Here is a 23,586-nt window from a genome sequence, read left to right as displayed (position 1 = left end):
ATCAATCTCTCCTTGCACAAACTGGCTCTACAGAGGCAAGATGTCCACCTCATCATCATCGTCCGATTCATCACCCCTTTCACTGTGTACATCCCCCTCCTCACAGATTATTAATTCGTCCCCACTGGAATCCACCATCTCAGGTCCCCGTGTACTTTCTGGAGGCAATTGCTGCTGGTGAATGTCTCCACGGGGGAATTGATTATAATTAATTTTAATGAACATCATCTTCTCCACATTTTCTGGAAGTAACCTCGTACGCCGATTGCTGACAAGGTGAGCGGCGGCACTAAACACTCTTTCGGAGTACACACTGGAGGGAGGGCAACTTAGGTAGAATAAAGCCAGTTTCTGCAAGGGCCTCCAAATTGCCTCTTTTTCCTGCCAGTATACGTACGGACTGTCTGACGTGCCTACTTGGATGCGGTCACTCATATAATCCTCCACCATTCTTTCAATGGTGAGAGAATCATATGCAGTGACAGTAGACGACATGTCAGTAATCGTTGGCAGGTCCTTCAGTCCGGACCAGATGTCCGCACTCGCTCCAGACTGCCCTGCATCACCGCCAGCGGGTGGGCTCGGAATTCTTAGCCTTTTCCTCGCACCCCCAGTTGCGGGAGAATGTGAAGGAGGAGCTGTTGACGGGTCACGTTCCGCCTGACTTGACAATTTTCTCACCAGCAGGTCTTTGAACCCCTGCAGACTTGTGTCTGCCGGAAAGAGAGAGATACAACGTAGGTTTTAAATCTAGGATCGAGCACGGTGGCCAAAATGTAGTGCTCTGATTTCAACAGATTGACCACCCGTGAATCCTGGTTAAGCGAATGAAGGGCTCCATCCACAAGTCCCACATGCCTAGCGGAATCGCTCTGCTTTAGCTCCTCCTTCAATCTCTCCAGCTTCTTCTGCAAAAGCCTGATGAGGGGAATGACCTGACTCAGGCTGGCAGTGTCTGAACTGACTTCACGTGTGGCAAGTTCAAAGGGTTGCAGAACCTTGCACAACGTTGAAATCAATCTCCACTACGCTTGAGACAGGTGCATTCCACCTCCTTTGCCTATATCGTGGCCAGATGTATAGGCTTGAATGGCCTTTTGCTGCTCCTCCATCCTCTGAAGCATATAGAGGGTTGAATTCCACCTCGTTACCACCTCTTGCTTCAGATGATGGCAGGGCAGGTTCAGGTATTTTTGGTGGTGCTCCAGTCTTCTATACGCGGTGCCTGAACGCCGAAAGTGGCCCGCAGTTCTTCGGGCAACCGACAGCATCTCTTGCACACCCCTGTCGTTTTTTAAATAATTCTGCACCACCAAATTCAAGGTATGTGCAAAACATGGGACGTGCTGGAATTTGCCCAGATGTAATGCACGCACAATATTGCTGGCGTTGTCCGATGTCACAAATCCCCAGGAGAGTCCAATTGGGGTAAGCCATTCTGCGATGATCTTCCTCAGTTGCCGTAAGAGGTTTTCAGCTGTGTGCGTATTCTGGAAAGCGGTGATACAAAGCGTAGCCTGCCTAGGAACGAGTTGGCGTTTGCGAGATGCTGCTACTGGTGCCGCCGCTGCTGTTCTTGCAGCGGGAGGCAATACATCTACCCAGTGGGCTGTCACAGTCATATAGTCCTGAGTCTGCCCTTCTCCACATGTCCGTGGTTAAGTGGACATTGGGTACAACTGCATTTTTTAGGACACTGGTGAGTCTTTTTCTGAGGTCTGTGTACATTTTCGGTATCGCCTGCCTAGAGAAATGGAACCTAGATGGTATTTGGTACCGGGGACACAGTACCTCAATCAAGTCTATAGTTGGCTCTGAATTAACGATGGATACCGGAACCACGTTTCTCACCGCCCAGGCTGCCAAGGCCTCAGTTATCCGCTTTGCAGCAGGATGACTGCTGTGATATTTCATCTTCCTCGCAAAGGACTGTTGTACAGTCAATTGCTTACTGGAAGTAGTACAAGTGGTCTTCCGACTTCCCCTCTGGGATGACGATCGACTCCAAGCAGCAACAACAGCAGCGCCAGCAGCAGTAGGCATTACACTCAAGGATGCATCGGAGGAATCCCAGGCAGGAGAGGACTCGTCAGACTTGCCAGTGACATGGCCTGCAGGACTATTGGCTTTCCTGGGTAAGGAGGAAATTGACACTGAGGGAGTTGGTGGTGTGGTTTGCAGGAGCTTGGTTACAAGAGGAAGGGATTTACTGGTCAGTGGACTGCTTCCGCTGTCGCCCAAAGTTTTTGAACTTGTCACTGACTTATGATGAATGCGCTGCAGGTGACGTATAAGGGAGGATGTTCCGAGGTGGTTAACGTCCTTACCCCTACTTATTACAGCTTGACAAAGGCAACACACGGCTTGACACCTGTTGTCCGCATTTGTGTTGAAATAATTCCACACCGAAGAGCTGATTTTTTTAGTATTTTGACCAGGTATGTCAATGGCCATATTCCTCCCACGGACAACAGGTGTCTCCCCGGGTGCCTGACTTAAACAAACCACCTCACCGTCAGAATCCTCCTTGTCAATTTCCTCCCCAGCGCCAGCAACACCCATATCCTCATCCTGGTGTACTTCAACACTGACATCTTCAATTTGACTATCAGGAACTGGACTGCGGGTGCTCCTTCCAGCACTTGCAGGGGGCGTGCAAATGGTGGAAGGCGCAAGCACTTCCCGTCCAGTGTTGGGAAGGTCAGGCATCGCAACCGACACAATTGGACTCTCCTTGGGGATTTGTGATTTCGAAGAATGCACAGTTCTTTGCTGTGCTTTTGCCAGCTTAAGTCTTTTCTTTTTTCTAGCGAGAGGATGAGTGCTTTCATCCTCATGTGAAGCTGAACCACTAGCCATGAACATAGGCCAGGGCCTCAGCCGTTCCTTGCCACTCCGTGTCGTAAATGGCATATTGGCAAGTTTACGCTTCTCCTCAGACGCTTTTAATTTTGATTTGAGGCATTTTACTGATCTTTTGTGTTTTGGATTTTACATGCTCTGTACTATGACATTGGGCATCGGCCTTGGCAGACGACGTTGATGGCATTTCATCGTCTCGGCCATGACTAGTGGCAGCAGCTTCAGCACGAGGTGGAAGTGGATCTTGATCTTTCCCTATTTTTTTAATCTCCACATTTTTGTTCTCCATATTTTAATGCGCACAACTAAAAGGCACCACAGGTATACAATGTAGATTGATGGATAGTATACTTAATGGATGACGAGTGACGACACAGAGGTAGGTACAGCAGTGGACTACCGTACTGCTATATACAGTATAATAAATGGACCTGGTGGACACTGTCAGCAAACTGCTAAAACTAGTATAAAAAAAAAACAAAAAAGCCACCACAGGTATACAATGTAGATGGATGGATAGTATACTTATGGATGACGAGTGACGACACAGAGGTAGGTACGGCAGTGGCCTACCGTACTGCTATATACAGTATAATGGACCTGGTGGACACTGTCAGCAAACTGCTAAACTAGTATAAAAAAAAAGCCACCACAGGAGTGTTTTTCAGGCAGACAAACGTATACTGGTGGTCACGGTCGGCAAAACTGTGCACTGTACTCCTGCTATAGCTGCTCCCCAGTCCCCACAATTAAGCAGTGTGAGCACTCAGCACAGATATATCATGCAGCACACTGAGCACAGATATGGTATGGAGCGTTTTTTTTCAGGCAGAGAACGGATAAAAAACTGGTGGTCACGACTCACTTATCAGCAAAACTCTGCACTGTACTGTACTCCTCCTAACAGCTGCTCCCCAATCCTCCCCACAATTATAGTAAAATAAAATAAGCAATCAGATCAACCAACTGTCTCGTATTAGTACGGAGAGGACGCCAGCCACGTCCTCTCCCTATCAATCACAATGCACGTGTGAAAATGGCGGCGACGCACGGCTGCTTATATAGAATCCGAATCTCGCGAGAATCCGACAGCAGGATGATGACGTTCGGGCGCGCTCGGGTTAACCGAGCCATACGAGAGAATCCGAGTATGGCTCGGACCCGTGTAAAAAGGGTGACGTTCGGGGGGGTTCGGTTTCTCGGAAACCGAACCCGCTCATCACTATCATTAACCAGACCTGGATGAATCGTAGAAGAAGTCGATCCCCAAGGGGGAGGCCTGTCCAATCATGCAGCAGGCTTGTCATGAGAAGCAGGCCGACGAGCAGCCCAGGATAGTTAGGCCTTGGGCTTAGTGGATGGAGCACGACAATCGCGGGTATGCCTGACCTTCGCTTTCCCTTAAGGCCGAAAGCAGGGAAAAGTGGTACCTTATTCCTTCTGTGCAGAAGGATTAGCATTTGGGAGAAAGGCAGTCATAGTAGCCACCTATTCAGACCCAATTTTTAATTAGGTCTTCCCCAAATAAGATGTCCCCAGTAAAGGGGAATACCTCCAAGGACTTTTGAAGTCCAGATTCACCTTCCATGACCTCAACCACAGAATACGGCGAGCCAGAACAGGCGTATTGGACTCCTTGGCAGCCAACACACCCGCCTCCTGGTGTAGAAAAAAGGTGGCGGTGGTATTGTGAGACAGGGAATGTCTGGCATTGTCAGATATATCCTCTGGCAGCTCTTCCTCTAATGACTGATAAATGGATCATTCTATTTTGCAGCCCCAAGAGGACGCAATCGTGGTCTATGTACAACACCGTTAAGGGAGTAATAGACTTCAGGCATCCCTCCACATGCTTAAAGGTCGGATCCCACAGTGAGCGGACAGTGGTGAGAGGCAGAGTGGACGACACCCGATGGGTGACACATGAGTTCACTAGCAGTGAATTACCTACTTGTTATATAACTCTGCAGGAGGAAGATATCGAGCCAATGCCCGTTGTCTTCCCTGGATTAGATCAGGGTTCTTGTCCGATGTACACTAATGGTCAGATTGTGGTAACAGAGTTTTATTTACCCTCTGACGTGTGAACATATCAGTTTGTTTAACCACAGTAGGGGAATCCTCTTATCAGTGATTTGTAGGATTTGTTTCCCAGTAACCACAAGGGCAGTGGTATCATTTAGCAATGAAAGATCCTTGTCAGAAACACCTAATATAGGGACTGACAGGACAGCATGATCCCCCTCTCTTCAGATAAAATATCAGAGCAATTATTGGATAGGGAGGAAGGAGCAGCCCGCTTAGATGACACAGAGACAAAAGAGTGACCTGGAATAGTGTTTTGCCTGACCAAGGAATGAGTCATACGCTATAACCCGTGAGGTAAAATTTTCCCGCCCAAAGCGGAGTAATCATGGGGACATCAGTGACTAATGTTACAGGTGGTCCCATAGGGGGCATAAAGCGTTCAACTAGAGTACCCAGCAGGTTTGAGAACGCAGCCCAGGTTTGCTCCAGATTGATTACAGGAGCTGCGGACTGAGTGGGAGATGTATGAGACATAGTACACAGACCATCACACAAAACTTCTGTTGCGCATGCTCTGCGGGATGCGCAAATCCGTTGTCATTGCTCTGCAGGATGCAGGAGCGTCCCCAGATTTACTGCCCTACATGTTAATATAAATTAAATACAAATAAATAAATTTATATATATATATATACACATACACACACCGGTGTGTATATATATATGGTGTGTGTGTGTGTGTGTGTGTGTGTGTGTGTGTGTGTGTGTGTGTGTGTGTGTGTGTGTGTGTGTGTGTGTGTGTGTGTATATATATATATATATATATATATATATATATATATATATATATATATATATATATATATATATATATATATATATATATATATATATATATATATATATATATATATATCACACATATACACACACACACACACACAAACAGAGAGCGATTTAGTATGATGAAGCCAGACGGAGTACAATACCTGCGAATAAATCCGTTAGCATGTGACCGAGTACCCAGTACACCACACCTGCGAATAAATCCGGTATTAAGTGACCGAGAACACCGTAGATTACACGTAATAGGTAAATACTGTGACGCACTATATATTGACCCAGACGCACCTAGTCCCCTAGGGTACAGTGTATCTGGAATACACCGCAGTGAAATCGCATAGCAGATATAGGCACACAGTCAGGTTTGCAATGCAGGTAATTATTCTCATGGCAATAAAATTGCATTAGATTAATATATGAACACATGTAAAAAAAAATTTTTATATATATATATATATATATATATATATATATATATATGTGTGTAGTCTGAGAAAGAGGTAAGCATGGCGATTTAAAAAAATAAAAATAAAAATTGTATATATGTGTATATATATATATATACATACATACATACATACATACATACATATATATATATATATATATACACACACACACACACACACACACATACATATATACACATACATACATATATACACATACACACACATACATACCTCAATGCGTGGTCTGAGACCGGATGTAGATATCAGAATACTCGCACAATATATTCTGCCACAGGTTCACTTGTTCTTAACCAACACTGTCTTAATATTGACATGTAAAATACTTAAGTGTTTGTAAAACCACGGCGCTGATGTACAGGTGGGTTTACAAAGGAGACCTTGCCATGCAGTCCCGGAGACCAGTCACAACTATTTTAGAAAATGGAACCCAGCGTCTCAGTCAGGGAGGGAGAGAGTGCGAGGCAGCTGTAGATATCTCCCTGGGCCGGGGGATGGGCTACAGGTCAAGCGCCGGCTCCCCTATGCTGGACTTCACCACCTGGTACTGTGGAGTCTTATTAAAAGTGGAAATTAGTATATCCGACCTGTACTCCTATGCCCTGGTGGATATAGTGGAATCCCTGCTTGGTCACAATGTCCATGCCAGCGTCGCAGTCCGTCTCCCTAGACTGCGATCAGAACACGATTTAATGGCGGGTCCCACCTAGGGGACCCTCTTACCTCTTCCACCACGCGAACCAGGAGAGCGTCTGCGACTGTGAGCTTAAGGCGGAGCATCTCTGCCGCAAGTACCCGGGAACGGAGCCAGCGGGAGTATGCAACGCCGCTTGGGAGGTGATGGAGCTGCAGTGCTGAAGTGACACCCTGACATACAGCGCTGACAGCCCAGTTTTGAAGAAATTTTCTGTCAGAAAAAGCTTTTTCAGGGCTGCCCAGTGCAGCCCACCTGTTAAGTGACCTGCTTCTGCAGACACCAACTGAAAATGGAGCTCACAGCGCCTGGAGGCGGGGTTATAGAGGAGGCCCCAATGCATCTTGGGACAGCTAAAGCTTTAACCAGTTGGTGCCTGGATCAAGATTCATCTCTATACTCCAATGTATTCCCTGTGGAACAGAGTGTACCCCGCTGCAGAAATGGGAGTTTCTGGATGCCAACTGCACAGATATCATGCGCATACGAGCAATAAATTGGTTTTGTGTTATGAGGTGTATGACTAAGGGACACCTGTTTTGGATGAAACTTTTGCACCCAGCACTGGATAGGTGTAAGTGATGAGAAAAGGAATCTGGGTGCAGCTGCTGAAGTAAAACAGTGGCCGCTGCGACTTTCCGCATGATGCAGCGCGGATACGGACATTAGCATAACATACTAAATCTGCCTGCAGCTGGCGTTCTCACTTGAATCTGCTTTGTGCGAGACTCAGAATCAGGTGCATAATATGTAACTTGAATATGTGTGTACTATGAAAACCAAAATCAGCAAATCTCTTGAAAATGATGTATATTGCACAAGAAAAAATAAACCGCTTTTCTTTCTCATTTAGTTTAAAAAAAAAAAAAAAATTATTTGCTGCATTTAAAGCTATAATCACCATAATGGTGAATTCGTAATAGATTAATTCAAATACTTGTGTATGGTCCCAAGGGCACTCTGTATCGGTATGCGGTTACCGTACCGCCGCATGGGATCCTGGTGATCATAATGCCGATACCGAAGGACCTACTATGCTTCTTTTGTGCATCCTGTGAAAGCTACACTGTCAGTCCATAACAAAGAAAGAAAGAAAAAACAAAAGGAAAAAAAAAAAAAAAATTCTAGTATTTAGTCAGAAGACGTTCGCTTCATATCAGTGTGCTGCCCTTCTGATGAAATAATTTTCTTACAGAAATGAAATTACCTTCTAATCGATCTAAACTCACATTTCCTCCTAGGTGATATTTTAACAATGTACACTAGGACTGAAACTCTGTTACAGTTATGAACTCAAAAGAAAGGACAATGCAGCCTGGACAGGGTTATTACAGCAATCCATAAAGCTTAATGAAATTATTCAGGCAGTTCTAAGATGTGGAGGATAAGACTACTTTATATAACAATTTTGCTCTTAGGCATTTGTGGTTATGCCCATAAGCGAAGGTTAGGGCACAGTATGTTCCATTGTTGCCAATAGTGCACATCTTCGTAATGCCCAAGCTCCTTGAAGTCCCTGGCATGGAAAAAAGGTCAAACAGGAGAGACCCCCAAATATAAAAGCAGATACGGATCCAGTACCAGCATAGAACAATGTGCTTGGTACCAAATACAACACAAATCATAGGATTCTCAGTATATAATAGATGTATGAATTCTAAAGTACTTACACCTGTTCCATCGCCAACCCAAACCAAAGACAGTTCTTTACCTTGATCAAAGATAGCCTGGATGTTAAAACAATAAAAAAAAAATATATATAAAAAGTTAAGGACAAAAATGACAATTCTGAAACATTACATCATAACATTACACACCTGCATAACTGAATTAAGCATATAGTCAAAGCAAATGATTATGCGACAGTAAATAAAGTTAACAAAGCAATTAACACAAGTATCCCTAATAGAACCATCCATATATGTGACTGAATGTATCAAAATAGTCTCCATGACCCAAACCCTTTCTTTAACCTGGCCTTCAAAATATTGCTTAGGGGTATAGTCTCTTATTAGGGAGATTCAGGAAAGGGACATGATGGAAAGGGCGCTGAAGCACAAAGCAGATATTAACAAGATGTCGATGTGCATGAAGATCTCATGCTAATTAAAACGAAAAATAAAAAAATAATACTTTCGGGTCTATGGAGAAGAGTCGGCACTCCATCAATGAAAGGCATCAGCTCCAGGTGCACACTTGGTAACAGCATACACAATCCAATAATAAATGGAACTCAGGAGACTTTTGTATCAGCCAAAGGACATATATGTCACGGGTACATAGCCAAATGTTTTTGGGGTCTCCGCCCCTTCCTCAGGACCACACCAGCATGAGAGATTTATAACAAACAGTAAATGCCCGGTGCCCTCCTAAACCCGCATGGCTACGGGTCAAATACACAATCCAGTAGGCGGCACTCTGGTAAATACATACAACAGCAGGCTGCAGACCTGCTGTTGTATGTATTATTTACCAGAGTGCCGCCTACTGAGCCTCATTTTGACTTGTTTTAAGGACATTACATCAAAGTTGGATCAGCCTGTAGTGTGTTTTTCCACTTTAATTTTGAGTGTGACTCCAAATCCAGACCTCCATGGGTTAATAGATTTGAATTCCATTGATCATTTTTGTGTGATTTTGTTGTCAGCACATTCAACTATGTAAAGAACAAAGTATTTAATAAGAATATTTTCATTCATTCATATCTAGGATGTGTTATTTTAGTGTTCCCTTTATTTTTTTGGGAAAAAAAAAAATTATATAATATATATATATATATATATATATATATATATATATATATATATATATATATATATATATATATATATATATATATATATATATTTATTACATACACACACAATCCAAAAGGTGTCTTTAGGAGGTTCAGTGCAGGAGCTCCCCTTAGACATGTCCTCTCTGCTTGCCTGCCAGGCCACGCCCCCCATAACTGCATATTTTGAAGGGTCTTATGTATATGTGTGTATATAATAATATTATGTGTATATGTGTATATATACAGATATGATTATATATATATATATATATATATATATATATATATATATATATATATATACACACACACACACATAATATTATTATATACACACATATACATAAGACCCTTCAAAATATGCAGTTATGGGGGGCGTGGCCTGGCAGGCAAGCAGAGAGGACATGTCTAAGGGGAGCTCCTGCACTGAACCTCCTAAAGACACCTTTTGGATCGTGTGTGTATATGTATGTATGTATGTATGTATGTATGTATGTATGTATGTATGTACACATAAACACTATATATATATATATATATATATATATATATACATACATACATACATACATACATACATACACACACACACACATATACACATATATATATATATATATATATATATATATATATATACACACACACACACACACACACACACACACACATCCATCTCTCCCTGCATCACACCCCTACCTCCCATGTTCCCGGTGTGCAGGGTCCCGGAGCCGGAGGGGGCCCCCTGCCTCCTTGCGGGTTGGGGCCTGCACACTCTAGAAGCCGGGGGGGTCAATTTTCACTGTAACCCGTATCAGGCATTCCCCACCGTGGAGGCTGTAGCTACGACTGACCATCCCGGCACCCGGCCTCCTATTGTATGCGGCTCCCTCCACCACTGCGCTAACCTGTTTCTCCCTCCTGTGTCCGCCAGGTGGAGCGGCCACCGTGCTCTCCGTCCGCCCCCAGGCCTGCTTCCGCCCGCTGAGCCGGGGGATGTGGTGATGGCGGCGGCCGCCACGTACTTCCAGGGACCCGCGATCGAACCGGACATCGCAGTGGCTGGGCGTGAAGTGCTCCCCTCTCCACCATCAGTCCGGCGCTGCCTGTTCCTTGACCCCAGGTGCCCGGTCAGCGGGACCCGGGAGGTGCTGGGCCCTGGAAGCTTCACCCTCTCCTGACGCCGGTGGCCATCTTGGAATTGGGAACCATGGAGCTCCTGCTTCCCCAGGCTGCTAGAGGTAATTGTGGGGTGCCCTAGCTACTGGCTGGTCCGTGGCTGGGGTCCCCCACCTCTTCGGCGCTGCCCCGTCATCTGGGAGCATTGCAAAAAGTGTGACGTGGGGTCATAAAGGGGACCTTCATCCCTCATTACACGCATCCCTCTACCCATCCTGACTGGACCCGTCCCTATAACATCTCTGCTGTTGGGGGATATTGGTGGGGACCCCCGCTCCTTGATTGGGCCCCACATGCCATGCTGGGTTATTTCTATTATACATCTTCAGAGCCTGGCTGTGTCACGTCACCTATGATAACTAACACTGGAGCTCCACCTGCTGGTGACTTTTCTAGTTTGGCTTACTTTGCCTGAGTGAGCTTGTTTCCCTTAACATGTGATCCTTTGGGACATGCCCTGAGTCTTGGGACTTTCTAAACCCGGTTTCTATGTCATAATAGCTACAGAACTGTCTCCCTGCTACCAAGATTTAACCTAGCTTATACTGCAGTGACTCTTCTCAGGGGTTCTGTCTCTAAGTCCAACCATACCTAGAAATAACAAAAAACAGCGTGGAGCGGAACTGACCCAAAGCATTAAAAAAAATTTGCCTACTCCCATACTACTTCTCCAGGTCCAGAAACCCCCTTGCACCCTGAGATCTTGGATTCGGAGGACTCAGACCATTCCCCACTGACTCGGAAAGATTTACAACTGCTCTTCCGCAAGATACGAGAGACAAGGAAATCCATCCAAGCAGTACAGGCGGAGGTGCATGCTGCAATTGCTTCTCTCAAAACAGATGTTGCCGACCTTGGGGGCAGAACGGACCACCTGGAAACTAGAGTGGATGAAGTGATCACCTCCCAACAGAGTATCGGTGATGATATACATGGTCTAAAGAAGGAGATACAGCTTATCCTGGAACACCAAGAAGACCAAGATAACCGGGCACTACGTAATAATCTTCGCATTAGAGGCGTCCCTGAGGACGTTGATTTTGACGTCCCTGCAAGATTACCACAAAAAACTGTTTGTGCATTTATCGCCATCGACTCCGGAGGACCAGCTCTTGTTGGATAGGGCCCATAGGGCTTTGGGCCCTCGATCGCAAGAATCTGCTCTACCTAGGGATGTCATCCTGAGATGCCACTACTTTACGACTAAGGAGGCCATCCTTAGGGAATCTAGGAAGATCTCCAACTTGCTATTCCTGGGTCATCCACTTCAAATATTCCAAGACATTGCTCCTGCTACCCTGGTCAAGAGGAAAGATTTCAGGCCTATAACCTCGGTGCTCCGGGACAATGGCATTCGCTACAGATGGGGTTTCCCCTTTCGCATTTTGGTGTGGCATCAGAACCGCCTCCATTCAGCTAGAGACCTGGCCGAAGCGCACGGACTTTTGCACACCTTGGGCCTCTCCCCTCCACCGGTCCCGTCTGGTTCCCCGCAGTGGGCACGTGGCCTCGCCTATGGGGTTGACTGCCACCCCCCGACGATCCTTGAACCGGGACTGGACGAAAGTACCCTCCGCACGGAAATCTACCTCCGCTGGCCCTGCCACCTGATGTTGCATATGTCTTAATGCGGTTTCATTCTGTGTTTTCTTACTTCTGTCTATGCATATGTTGTGTGGGCTAATTTCTTTATTTTCAGCCTCAGCTGTTGGATCCGCTCTGCTCCGCACCTTTTAGGTGCGTATGAGATCTAAAGCCCTACGCCTCTGTATTAGGACATGTTAGGTATATACTATGCCTCGCCCGCCCCCTTACGGGGGTCGTACTCCACCTGTGTGGGAACCAACGCCCCTTGCATTGTAGTTTAGTTCTGTTACCTGCCCAAGACTAGACTTGTTTTAGCCCTGGGTAGTTCTGTTTTTGTTACAAGCTGCCTTATGCGGTAGTAGGTCTTGGGACACTTCGTTCCGTATATTTTTTCTTTTCATCATTTTTCCTCCCTACCACTGGTCCCTAGACTCAGGACACATGTTGTTGAGTGTCCAATGTGCTTGATGCGCCTGGCCTGGCTGGGCCGCGTCCCCTCTATTGGGTCTTATACCCAAGTCCGGTCGATGTCACTTAGTGACTCTTCTCTGTCGTTTCCTGACCGGCATGTTAGACCAGATGTTGTTTCTTCTGGTCCCCAATGTTCCCCTCTTACCTGCTTACCCCGAACTCTATCTTTCTAGTTCTCTTTTCTTTCACGTTCATTGCTGTATGCCGATTGCCATGTCAATATCTAATGTTTACAATGTTTTTTGTCTGGTCTGTTGCAGTGGGACGGTGTCCGGAGGGAAGAGACGCGGCACTCCATAGAGTTGATAGTCATGGCTCTTAGGATATATTCACACAATGTCAAAGGTTTGAACAGCCCCGCCAAACGCACTAAGCTCTTTCTTTCCCTTAAACAGGCCAGAGGTGGATTTGGTTTTCTTGCAGGAAAACCATTTTAAAAAGTCCCTCCACCCTAACTTAAAATCGAAATCCTTCCCATTTACAGGGGTAATTCTGAGTTGATCGCAGCAGCAAGTTTCTTGGCAATTGGGCAAAACCATGTGCCCTGGAGGGGGGGGGGGGGCAGATATAACATTTGCAGAGAGAGTTAGATTTGGGTGGGTTATTTTGTTTCTGTGCAGGGTAAATACTGGCTGCTTTATGTTTACACTGCAATTTAGATTTCAGTTTGAATACACCCCACCCAAATCTAACTCTCTCTGCACATGTTATATCTGCCCCTCCTGCAGTGCACATGGTTTTGCCCAATTGCTAACAAAATTGCTGCTGCGATCAACTCAGAATTAGGCCCTACATTTCATGCATGTGATGCGACACATAAAAAAAAAAAAAAAAAGGGGAATCTCCATCTTGCTCGCTGCTCACCTCACGTTTGAGTTGTTGGACAGTCATGCGGATAAATCTGGGAGATGGCCAATCCCTGTAGGGAACCTAAATAGCACCCTGTGTACTCTTGTTAAGGTCTATGCTCCGAACCAAAATCAGGCTGCCTTTTTTAGGAGTTTGAACTAGGCTCCGCCGAGGGGAGGTCATGGTGGCCGGTGACTTTAATGAGGTTCTGGATGCCTCGTTGGACAGGTCCTCCCCTCCCCCCTCTCTTTCTCCTACCTCCAAACGTTCATCCCCGGGATCTCTCGCCCTATTAGAACTTTTGAGGCTCCACTTATTATTTGATTCCTTTAGACTCACTGACCCACTTACTAGGGACTATACTTTCTACTCCTCTGTACATAAATCCTACTCTAGGATCGACATGATCCTACTTAGCCGGGACCTTTCCTCTAAACTGAAGTCTACACGTATACTCCCTATGGTATGGTCTGACCATTGTCCGATCACTGCCGAGCTCCATTCTATTGCCTCCAGTCCCCCTCCTGCCTCTTGGCGATTGAATGACTCCCTGCTACATAATCCGGAAATTACTAATTTGAGCAAAAGTCACATTACCGATTATTTTTTATTTAACGGCCTCCCAGAGACCTCACCTATCATCTTATGGGAAGCACATAAAGCTGTTCTCCGCGGCCATTTGATAAGTCAGTCAGCTAGGTACAAAAAGTAACAGGAATCAAATTTCCTCTCCCTATCCACTACACTCCAGGTGCTTGAAAGACAACATAAGCTCTCCCCTACCCCTGCTAATTTAGAGATCTTGCTGAGGGCGCGATCTGAGTGGTCTCTTTCCTTATCAGAGCGCACAGCTAAGACCCTTCAGAGACTTAATCAGTCCTTTTATGAGAAAGGCGATAAAGCGGATAGGATGCTGGCGTCCCGTCTGCTAGCACAACGATCTCTGAATAATATCCTGGCAGTGCATACTGCGTCAGGAGAGATCACGTATGCCCCGGATGCCATAAACAAGACATTGCAGGAATTTTACGCTCGGCTCTATAATTTAAACCCTATTAATCCAGGTTCTGGCCCCCCGGACGTCTTAATTTCGGAATTCCTGCGTAGGGCTAAACCTCCCAGATTGTCTGACTGTGCTTCTTCGGATCTGAATAAAGATATAACAGATGAGGAAATTGCTGCCGTCCTAAAGTCCTTTAAGTCCTCTAAAGCGCCAGGGCCCGATGGCTTCTCAGCATCGTACTATAAGAAATTTGCCCCCATTTTAATCCCACACCTCAGAGTATTGTTCAATAAAGTACTACATGGCACACCTTTCCCAAACACCATGCTGGAGGCAAGAATAATTGTTATCCACAAAGAGGGCAGGGACCCTCGAGACTGCGCTAGCTATCGGCCGATATCCCTATTGAATCTGGACATTAAGCTCTATGCTAAAATTTTAGCTACCCGTCTCAATGGTGTGCTCCCCGGCCTGATCCATTATGATCAGGTTGGTTTTATTCCTGGCCGTCAGGCCAGGGATAACACTAGAAGAGCGATAGATCTAATACAGCAACTGAACTGCAGCACACCCCATCTATTGTCCTTTCACTTGACGCTGAAAAAGCGTTCGACCGTATATCGTGGCCCTTCTTGTTTCAGACTCTTCAGGCGTTTGGGATATCGGCCGAATTTTTGACGGGGGTCTCAGCTCTCTATTCCTCCCCTATAGCTAAGGTTCTTACTAACGGAGTGCTGTCCGCTCCCTTCCCCTTATCCAATGGTACGAGGCAGGGCTGTCCCCTCTCCCCCCTGGTATTTGCCATGGTCATAGAACCCCTGGCTGCTGTGATAAGGAACTCTGGTAGAATTCGGGGAGTGAGGGTGGGCTCGCAGGAGTTTAAGATCTCTCTTTTTGCAGATGATGTACTGCTGTCCCTCACTCAGCCACAGTCTTCGCTCCCCGCCTTGTATCAGATTATAGAGGACTATGGTTCCCTATCGGGATATAAAATCAATTTTGTCAAATCTGAAGCCATGTTGTTACACATGTCAGGGGATCTCAGATGCGCTCTACAGTCCTCCTATGACCTTCGCTGGCAAACAAACAAGATCAAATATCTAGGAGTCTATATCACATCTCACTATAGCTCCTTATATTAAGAAAACTTCCCGCGTATGTTCACCAAGATTAAATATGACCTGGCGAGTTGCCCTCAAAATGACAGTCATGCCGCAACTTCTCTACCTCTTTCAAACTTTACCGGTTAAGGTTCCGGAGAGGGTTCTTAGGGATGCCCAGACCTCATTTGTGAAGTTTGTGTGGAACGATAAACCTCCAAGAATTGCTTTTACAGTTCTTCAACTCCCTCGTTCCGCGGGTGGCCGGGGATTCCCAGATGTTAAATTTTATTATCTGGCTAGCCACCTGAGCCAAATCGTGACCTCCTTTGTACCCCGTGGCTCTATTGCCTGGGTGGACGTGGCAGATCTCTCCTTGGGGATTTGGCTTCGCTATGGGGTCTGGGCAAACCATACCAGCTCACTCTGACGAACTCTTCTCCTTCTCTCAAATTCTCTCTCTCTATCTGGCATAACTCCCTCGTGAAATATAAATTGTCCTCCCCCTGCTCCCCTCTCACCCCCCTCTGGGATAACTCTGCATTTCCCGCTCGGGTTTCGACCCTTCGTTTCACTCCCTAGTACAGCGCAGGAGTTCATGTGGTACATGATCTTTATCTCAGAGATCATTGGATGACGTTAGACTATATCAACGGTCAGTTCTCCTCTCTCTCTTTGAATATTTTCAGATACGACACTTCCTACTCTCCTTACCTCAACCCGACGTTCAGCGGGATCTTACCCCTTTTGAATCTTTATGCTCCAAAAAACCCATAGGTAGAGGCCTAATCTCGCTAATATACTAATTGTTGGTTGGGGCCTCCTCAGGGCCACAGACTCGCCATAAGCGGGACTTGGGTTTCCCCGCCGGACGATGCCTGTTAGGAGGAAGTCCGGGAGGGCATAGCTAAAAGCTCCATCTCAACTCGACTCAAGGAAAACATCCTATAAACTGTATTACCGGTGGTATTACACCCCAGATAAACGGTCTAGGATGTTCCCTTCTGCTACCCCGGTTTGCTGGCGAGGATGTGGACATCAGGGAACTCTCCTCCACATTTGGTGGACATGTCCCCGTATAGCTCACTTCTGGAATAAGGTGCTCGATTTATTGAAATCCCTCTGGCCTTCCCCTCGCGTTGGACCCTTGGGTATTTTTGTTGGCACGTCCGTATCCAGACCTTGACCCGCTTCTGAATAAATTGTTTTCCCATATAGTGGTAGCAGCTAAATCCTTGATAGCCAAGAACTGGAAGACTCCCGCTGCCCCTACTGTCTCCGCGCTAAATTATTACATCTGGTTTGTTGCTAATATGGAAAGGATCACTTATTACCTGCATGACTGTCCACACAAATTCTAACTCGTTTGGAGTCCCTGGTTGCTTAAGATGTCTCCCTCTACCTGATACTCTAACTGCCCCTATGTTCAGACCCTCTGGAGATACTCACCACTCTATACCTGGATCCTCCCTCCGGACACCTACCTACTTTCCATAGCAGTCTTTCGATTAATAAGTAGCAGTTATATTTATAAACTGCATATTGTTACGTTTAGTATAACCCTCTACCTATGGCTTAGCTCGGCCTGATTTGGCTCAACTATATCTGCCTCTTTTTCCTTTCTTCTTCTCCCCTCCCCGTTTCCTCCTTTTTCTTCTCCTCTGCTCTTCTTCGTTTTCATCCCCCTCGTCTGCTGTCCCCCCTAGCAGGACTCCCCTGCTCCCTGACTTCTAAACTTACCCTTCGAAAAATGTTTTAAAAACGGTCTAGGAGAACTTTTGCATTTTTTTTGCTGTACATCTGATCGTATTTTGTGCACCTGATTGTTTCTCCTATAACAAATAAAGAATTTAAAAAATAATAATAATAATAATAATAATAATAATAATAATAATAATAATAATAATAATATGCAGTTATGGTAGACTTATAGTCGATAAATCTATTTCTCCAAAGTCCACAGTATCCACAGGATAACATTGGGATATGAAGTAGCGCCAGCGGAATGGCACCAATCGATCAAGGCTTTCGGCACCCCTGAATGCAACGGCCAGTCTCCTATATCCCCACTTCCTGGCTCAGGCAATTCATACCCCTTTCAAACCGCACAAATAACCCAGTATCGACCCGGCATATTGCCGTGTCGCCATGCGGTGTGAAAGAGGCATAGCCGAAATCGCGGGACGCCTGACCCGGCAATTCAACCCGGGAATAAAGCCGTGTTATACCCGGGTTGAATACCGGGTCAGTGGCTGCGTCCCGGGACCCGTTTACTGCAGCAGGGAGAGGCGGCGCAGAGATGATCTCATCTCCCAGCGCCGCCTCCACCAGCACCACCGGCTCCGCCCCACGCTGCTATGGTAACCCGCCCGGCATATTGCACGGTCGGGGGAAGTCTGCAGCAGCTGCCAATGCCGGATCCCACCTGGTAGGGACCCCGTTTCCAATTCCCGGGTGGGATCCAGCATTGGCAGTGTGAAAGGGGTATCCGTTATTTTCCATAGCTCAAGACAGGAGCATCATAGAGAGCCCTAATCAGGCAAGAAAAACATACATACACATTTACATACAGGAAGGAAGGAGGTTAGTAAGTATAAGGATCCTCAAATCAGGTGAGTCAGGGTGGGATCCCTGTGGATACTGTGGACTTAGGAGAAATAACGTTACCAATGTGTAAAAGCTGATTAACGTTCAGGAAGAATAGCAATACCTTAAATATATATCTGTTCAGGCCGCTGCGACCGCTAAGCGTGTGTGTGTGTGTGTGTGTGTGTGTGTGTGTGTGTGTGTGTGTGTGTGTGTGTGTGTGTGTGTAAAACCCCTAACAGATGCGTACACGTTGCGTAAGCACGCCATCACGTTGTAAGCACAGAGTAGCTACACGTGAGGCGGAATACTTTATAACCCCTAGCAGGAAAGGAATACGACATCAAAATATTGAGATCCAACCCACCAACATATATTTACTCAAAAGGGGGTTACAACAATAATAGAATCACATAAGAGAAGAGGTTACGGGGGGCGTGGCCTGTATGAGAGGACGTGTCCCTGGAGAGCTCCTGCTGGATCAAGCCCCTATAACCCCTTAAAAACAGTCCTAACCCTACCTATCTCTCCCCTATAACATCCCACAGCAGCCCTTGTTACTCAGTGCATTCCGGGAGTGAGCTGCGGAGCCGGAGCACAGGCCTGTCCTGTGCTTGCAGGTTGCGGCATTCCCACAGTGGTGAAGCCGGGGCCTCAATTTGCCACCACCCCCGCCCGAGATCGGACGACTTCCGGACGCCGCGTATCGCTGCACGACCTACCCCGCTGCATGCTCCTTACCTGGGGAGACCCAGACGGGAGGCCGAGGTGATAGCAAGTATTCCTGGAGCTACGGGGCCAGAGCCGAGCTGAATTGCGGAGGTCTGGTGGCGGCCATATTGGGTGTGGCGTCTGACGGGACACAGGCGCTACAATCAGCCCGCTGGCCGCGGTAACTAGCTGGGAGGATTGGCTGAGGGCGCTGGGGGGACAGGAGGATCTATAAACCCCCGATTACAAAGCTGAGAGCTTGTGGGAGAGCACATTAAGTTTTGCTGACAGCGGCCATCTTGGAGGTGGCAGGACAGGCTCCTCTTCTCTGTATTGTGCTGCCCCTGCTGGAGCTGTGAGGAAACGAGCTCCCTATCTTAGCAGGGAATCAAATTAGAACCTCAACCCTGCAGCTGCTGTTATTTATTTCTTATACTACATCTCATCTACTCACGGAAAAGTGTGCTGTGAATCAGGACGCTCGCCTGTGGATCCCTCTCACTGTTTTAATGGATTAATGGGACCTAGGTCCTATAAATGATGTAATTTCACGGATGCCTGACTGACTTCCCCCCCCCACCCGAACCAACTGTTGAACACGTAACATCCCGGTGGACCATTCTTGTTACCACTCCCTAAACGGACGTTTTAATCTCACCAGATATTATGAGCAGAGCGAACACCCGAGCAAAAAAAATCAGGAGCTTCACAAGATATTTCACAACACTTTTCACGCCGGGAAAAACCAGCTGAAACTTCATCTCCATTCTCACCACTGTCCACCCCCATTATGGATCCGACGGATACACCCTCAACCAAGGCGGACATTCAATCCCTTCAAAATATGATATTGGACCTTAAGAGTTCCTTCACGACAGCTCTCCAGTCAGCGATTGGTGAATTAAAATCTGATATGGCAGCTCTGGATTCCCGCACAACCGCGCTGGAATCACGGGTGGAACCCCAACAGGACTTCCACAAGCAAGTGGATGAGGACATGAGCTATCTATCCAGCGAGTTGGAACTCCTTAAGGATAAAGTTGAGGATAGCGAAAATCGCGAGGCGCGGAATAATCTACGCATCCGTAATGTCCCTGAATCTGTCTCAGCCTCCGAACTGGAACCATACCTTCAACGCCTGTTTCTGTACCTGGTCCCGTCGCTCTCAGATTCTGCCATCTCGATAGAAAGAGCTCACCGCGCCCTGAGGCCTAAACCGAAGGACTCGGAACCTCCCCGCGATGTTATCCTTCGGTTTCTGTCCTTCAAGATTAAAAATAGTATTACATTGGCGTGCAGAAATTCAACCTCAATTTTATTCGAAGACTCTCGGATTCAGATCTACCAAGACTTGTCACCGGTGACCATTGCTAAACGAAGCGATCTACGTTCTGTTACCTCACATTGCGCAACAATGGTTACAAATATCGCTGGGGTTTTCCTTTTCGCCTCATTGTGGAGATTGATGGCAAAGTTCACACCATTCGCTCTCCTGATGACGGGGACAAGCTGCTTCGAAAGTTGCAGCTGTCTCCAGCTGCTACTTCGCAGATGTGAAGCTCCTTCCGTTTAAATTCTGTGTTTTTGTAACGTTTAGTTTACTTGATTTTGTTCTCAACCTTGCTCAACTGCTATGTAATTCCTGTTTTAGGTACCATTTCATACACAAATGTCCATTTACTTTCTTCTCAGAATGTTCTTATTGGCGGACCTGTATACTCCACGTATTGCTATGTTTTTATTTTGCTGTCCTGGTCGGTGGCTCGGAGACACTGCCTTATGGATGGGGTACTGGATTGGATCCTTTTCAGATGCCGTGGGGCCTGTCTCTGGCTACCGACCTGTCCTGCGACTTTACCATTTGATCTATTGTTATTACCATATTGATACTGTCTGTTATATAATCACTTTTTCTTTAGTGTTCTGTATTTAGGACTGTCCCGCCCCTGTGGTGGGTCTTAATTTGCTACACGACTGTCCATCCTTTTTGTTTATGATTGGTTTCGGGTGGGGGGCGTCAGTGCCCTGTCTTGACACTTCCTCCCCCGAATTTTAGGGATTAAAGTTATTTCCCAAACATAGTGGGTCAATACCCTCATCTGTTATATTGCATTTATATCCCGCCAGCGAGCTCTTTTTTTTTTTTTAGAGCTCAATCTTGGCAAGCGAGTATCCTGCCTATTGGATACTACGTCTGCTTTTTTTTCTCTTTCTCCTGTTCTCCTCCTCTCTTAGACCCCTGTTACAGTACATCTGCTAGTTGACATTTCTGTATACACAGATAGATCCACTTATCTAATATTGTTCGTATATAGACTTATACATTTCTATTTTTCTCTTTTTATTTTTTCCTTTCTGTTTCTCTCGTCCATCCTAGCAGAGTCCGGGACCCTAGAGATTTCCAGCGACTTACTCCCTCTTTTTTCTTCAACCATGCCGCTAACATGCCTGTCCATTAATGTCAAGGGGCTGAACACTCCCCAGAAGCGTTCTCATCTCCACATGTCTCTTAAAACTTTAAAAGGTGATGTGATTTTTTTTACAGGAGACACACTTGAAATCGGACTCCCATCCCTCCCTGACATCTAAACAATTTCCCATGGCCTGGTACTCCAATAATACAGCAAAAAGACATGGGGTGGCCATCCTAGTAAGAGGATCCGTCCCTTTCCAATTCCTAGACTGTAAATGCGACAATGAAGGTCGTTATGTAATGGTGAGAGGAAAAATTGGACACGAGGAGGTTACCTTGGCTAATCTGTACTCTCCAAACACTGCCCAATCCAAATTCTTTCACGACCTTTACTCATATAGACGAGGTAAGACACTTGTCGGTGGCAATTTCAATATAGCTCTCACGTGCATGGACAGGTCTGGCCCCATGCGTAGTAGTCAAACCCCAAACTCCTCAATACTACACAGGAGTATGGCCGAGGCTGGTTTGTTCGATGTATGGCGTTTCCTTAATCCGACCACCAGGGACTACACTTTTTATTCCAATCCGCATGATGTGTACTCTCGCATTGATATGTTCTTGAGCTGTGCACCTCTCTCCCGGACCGCTTGCTCTTCCTCGATAGTCCCACTTACCTGGACTGACCACGCGGCTTTAGCTGCGACATTTGACATATTTGATATCCCTGACGTAGACCGACATGGAGACTTAACGAAACGCTATTGAAGATCCCCAAGTTTCAGGACTTAATTAAAACGGAGCTTCAGGAATATTTTGCGGTTAATGTAGAAGACGACTGCAGTATAGCCAATATATGGGAAGCCCATAAGGCGGTCATCAGAGGATCCATTATCCAATTTGCATCCCGCCGTAAGAGAAATCGAGAAAACCAAATTGCTCTGTTAACAGACAACATTGCAACATTGGATCAGGAGCACAAACGCACACGTTCTAAGAAAACTCTAGCCGAACTTTCTAAAGCATGTGAGGACCTACAATCTCTTTTGGCGGAGAATATTGAGCGCTCACTTCGATGGGCTAACCAATCGTTTTACGACAAAAGTAACAAAGCACATACTTTGTTGGCTAATCGCTTACGTGCCAAAAAGGCTAACCAATGCATCCATACTATTAGAAAACCCTCAGGTAACATTACCTACGACCCCAAGAAAATCAATAGTATCTTTTTTGACTATTGTAGGACACTCTATAACCTTGATCCCCCGTCCGACCCCTTGGCACAAGCCGGCCAGGCACAACAGTATCTAGATTCGTGCGCTCTTCCTCGTTTAGACGAGGAAACTAACTCTGCTCTCAATGCTGATATTTCTGCTGAGGAAATTGAGGCTGCACTAAAAACCCAGAAACCTTCTAAAGCACCTGGCCCGGATGGCTATCCGATGGTGTACTACAAAACCTTCGCCCCTCAACTCATTCCTCATATGGTCTCTTTGTTTAATAAAATATTGCAGGGTACACCTTATCACACTGACTCCACGACTTCCCGCATTATAGTAATCCCGAAACCCGGAAAAGATCCCTCGCATTGCTCAAATTATAGACCCATATCTTTGATAAATACCGATCTCAAGCTTTTTGCCAAAATACTGGCGTCTCGCCTGAACTCTGTGTTGCCATCATTAATAGACCCTGATCAAGTGGGATTTGTTCCTGGCCGCCAGGCCTCGGACAACACCAGACGTATTGTTAATTGGATTCATCAAATAAATCCGACGAACACACCAGCGATTGCTTTGGCGCTAGACGCCGAAAAGGCATTTGACCGCATCCCTTTGCCCCATTTTGTTTTCTACCTTATCTACGTTTGGCCTCCATGGTCATTTCATCACTGCAATAGCGGCCCTCTATTCTAACCCCTCATCTACGGTCCTGACCAATGGATTAAGCTCGCCTCGGTTTAGTTTGAAGAACGGTACTCGACAGGGCTGCCCTCTTTCACCCCTACTTT

At 46.2% G+C, this 23,586-nt stretch overlaps 1 protein-coding gene across 1 annotated transcript in view; it reads right to left on the bottom strand.

The window, feature by feature from the left end:
* SORT1 (sortilin 1) overlaps window positions 1-23,586 on the bottom strand; it is a 167,392-nt gene that overhangs the window by 110,961 nt on the left and 32,845 nt on the right. The window contains exon 2 of the mRNA XM_063955210.1: window positions 8,568-8,624. Within this exon, the coding sequence (XP_063811280.1) occupies window positions 8,568-8,624 (57 nt within the window). The remainder of the gene's footprint in view (window positions 1-8,567; window positions 8,625-23,586) is intronic.

The sequence above is a fragment of the Pseudophryne corroboree genome, chromosome 2, assembly GCF_028390025.1.
Source record: "Pseudophryne corroboree isolate aPseCor3 chromosome 2, aPseCor3.hap2, whole genome shotgun sequence".
NCBI classification, from domain to species: domain Eukaryota; kingdom Metazoa; phylum Chordata; class Amphibia; order Anura; family Myobatrachidae; genus Pseudophryne; species Pseudophryne corroboree.
This window is presented reverse-complemented; position numbering and strand designations above follow the sequence as displayed.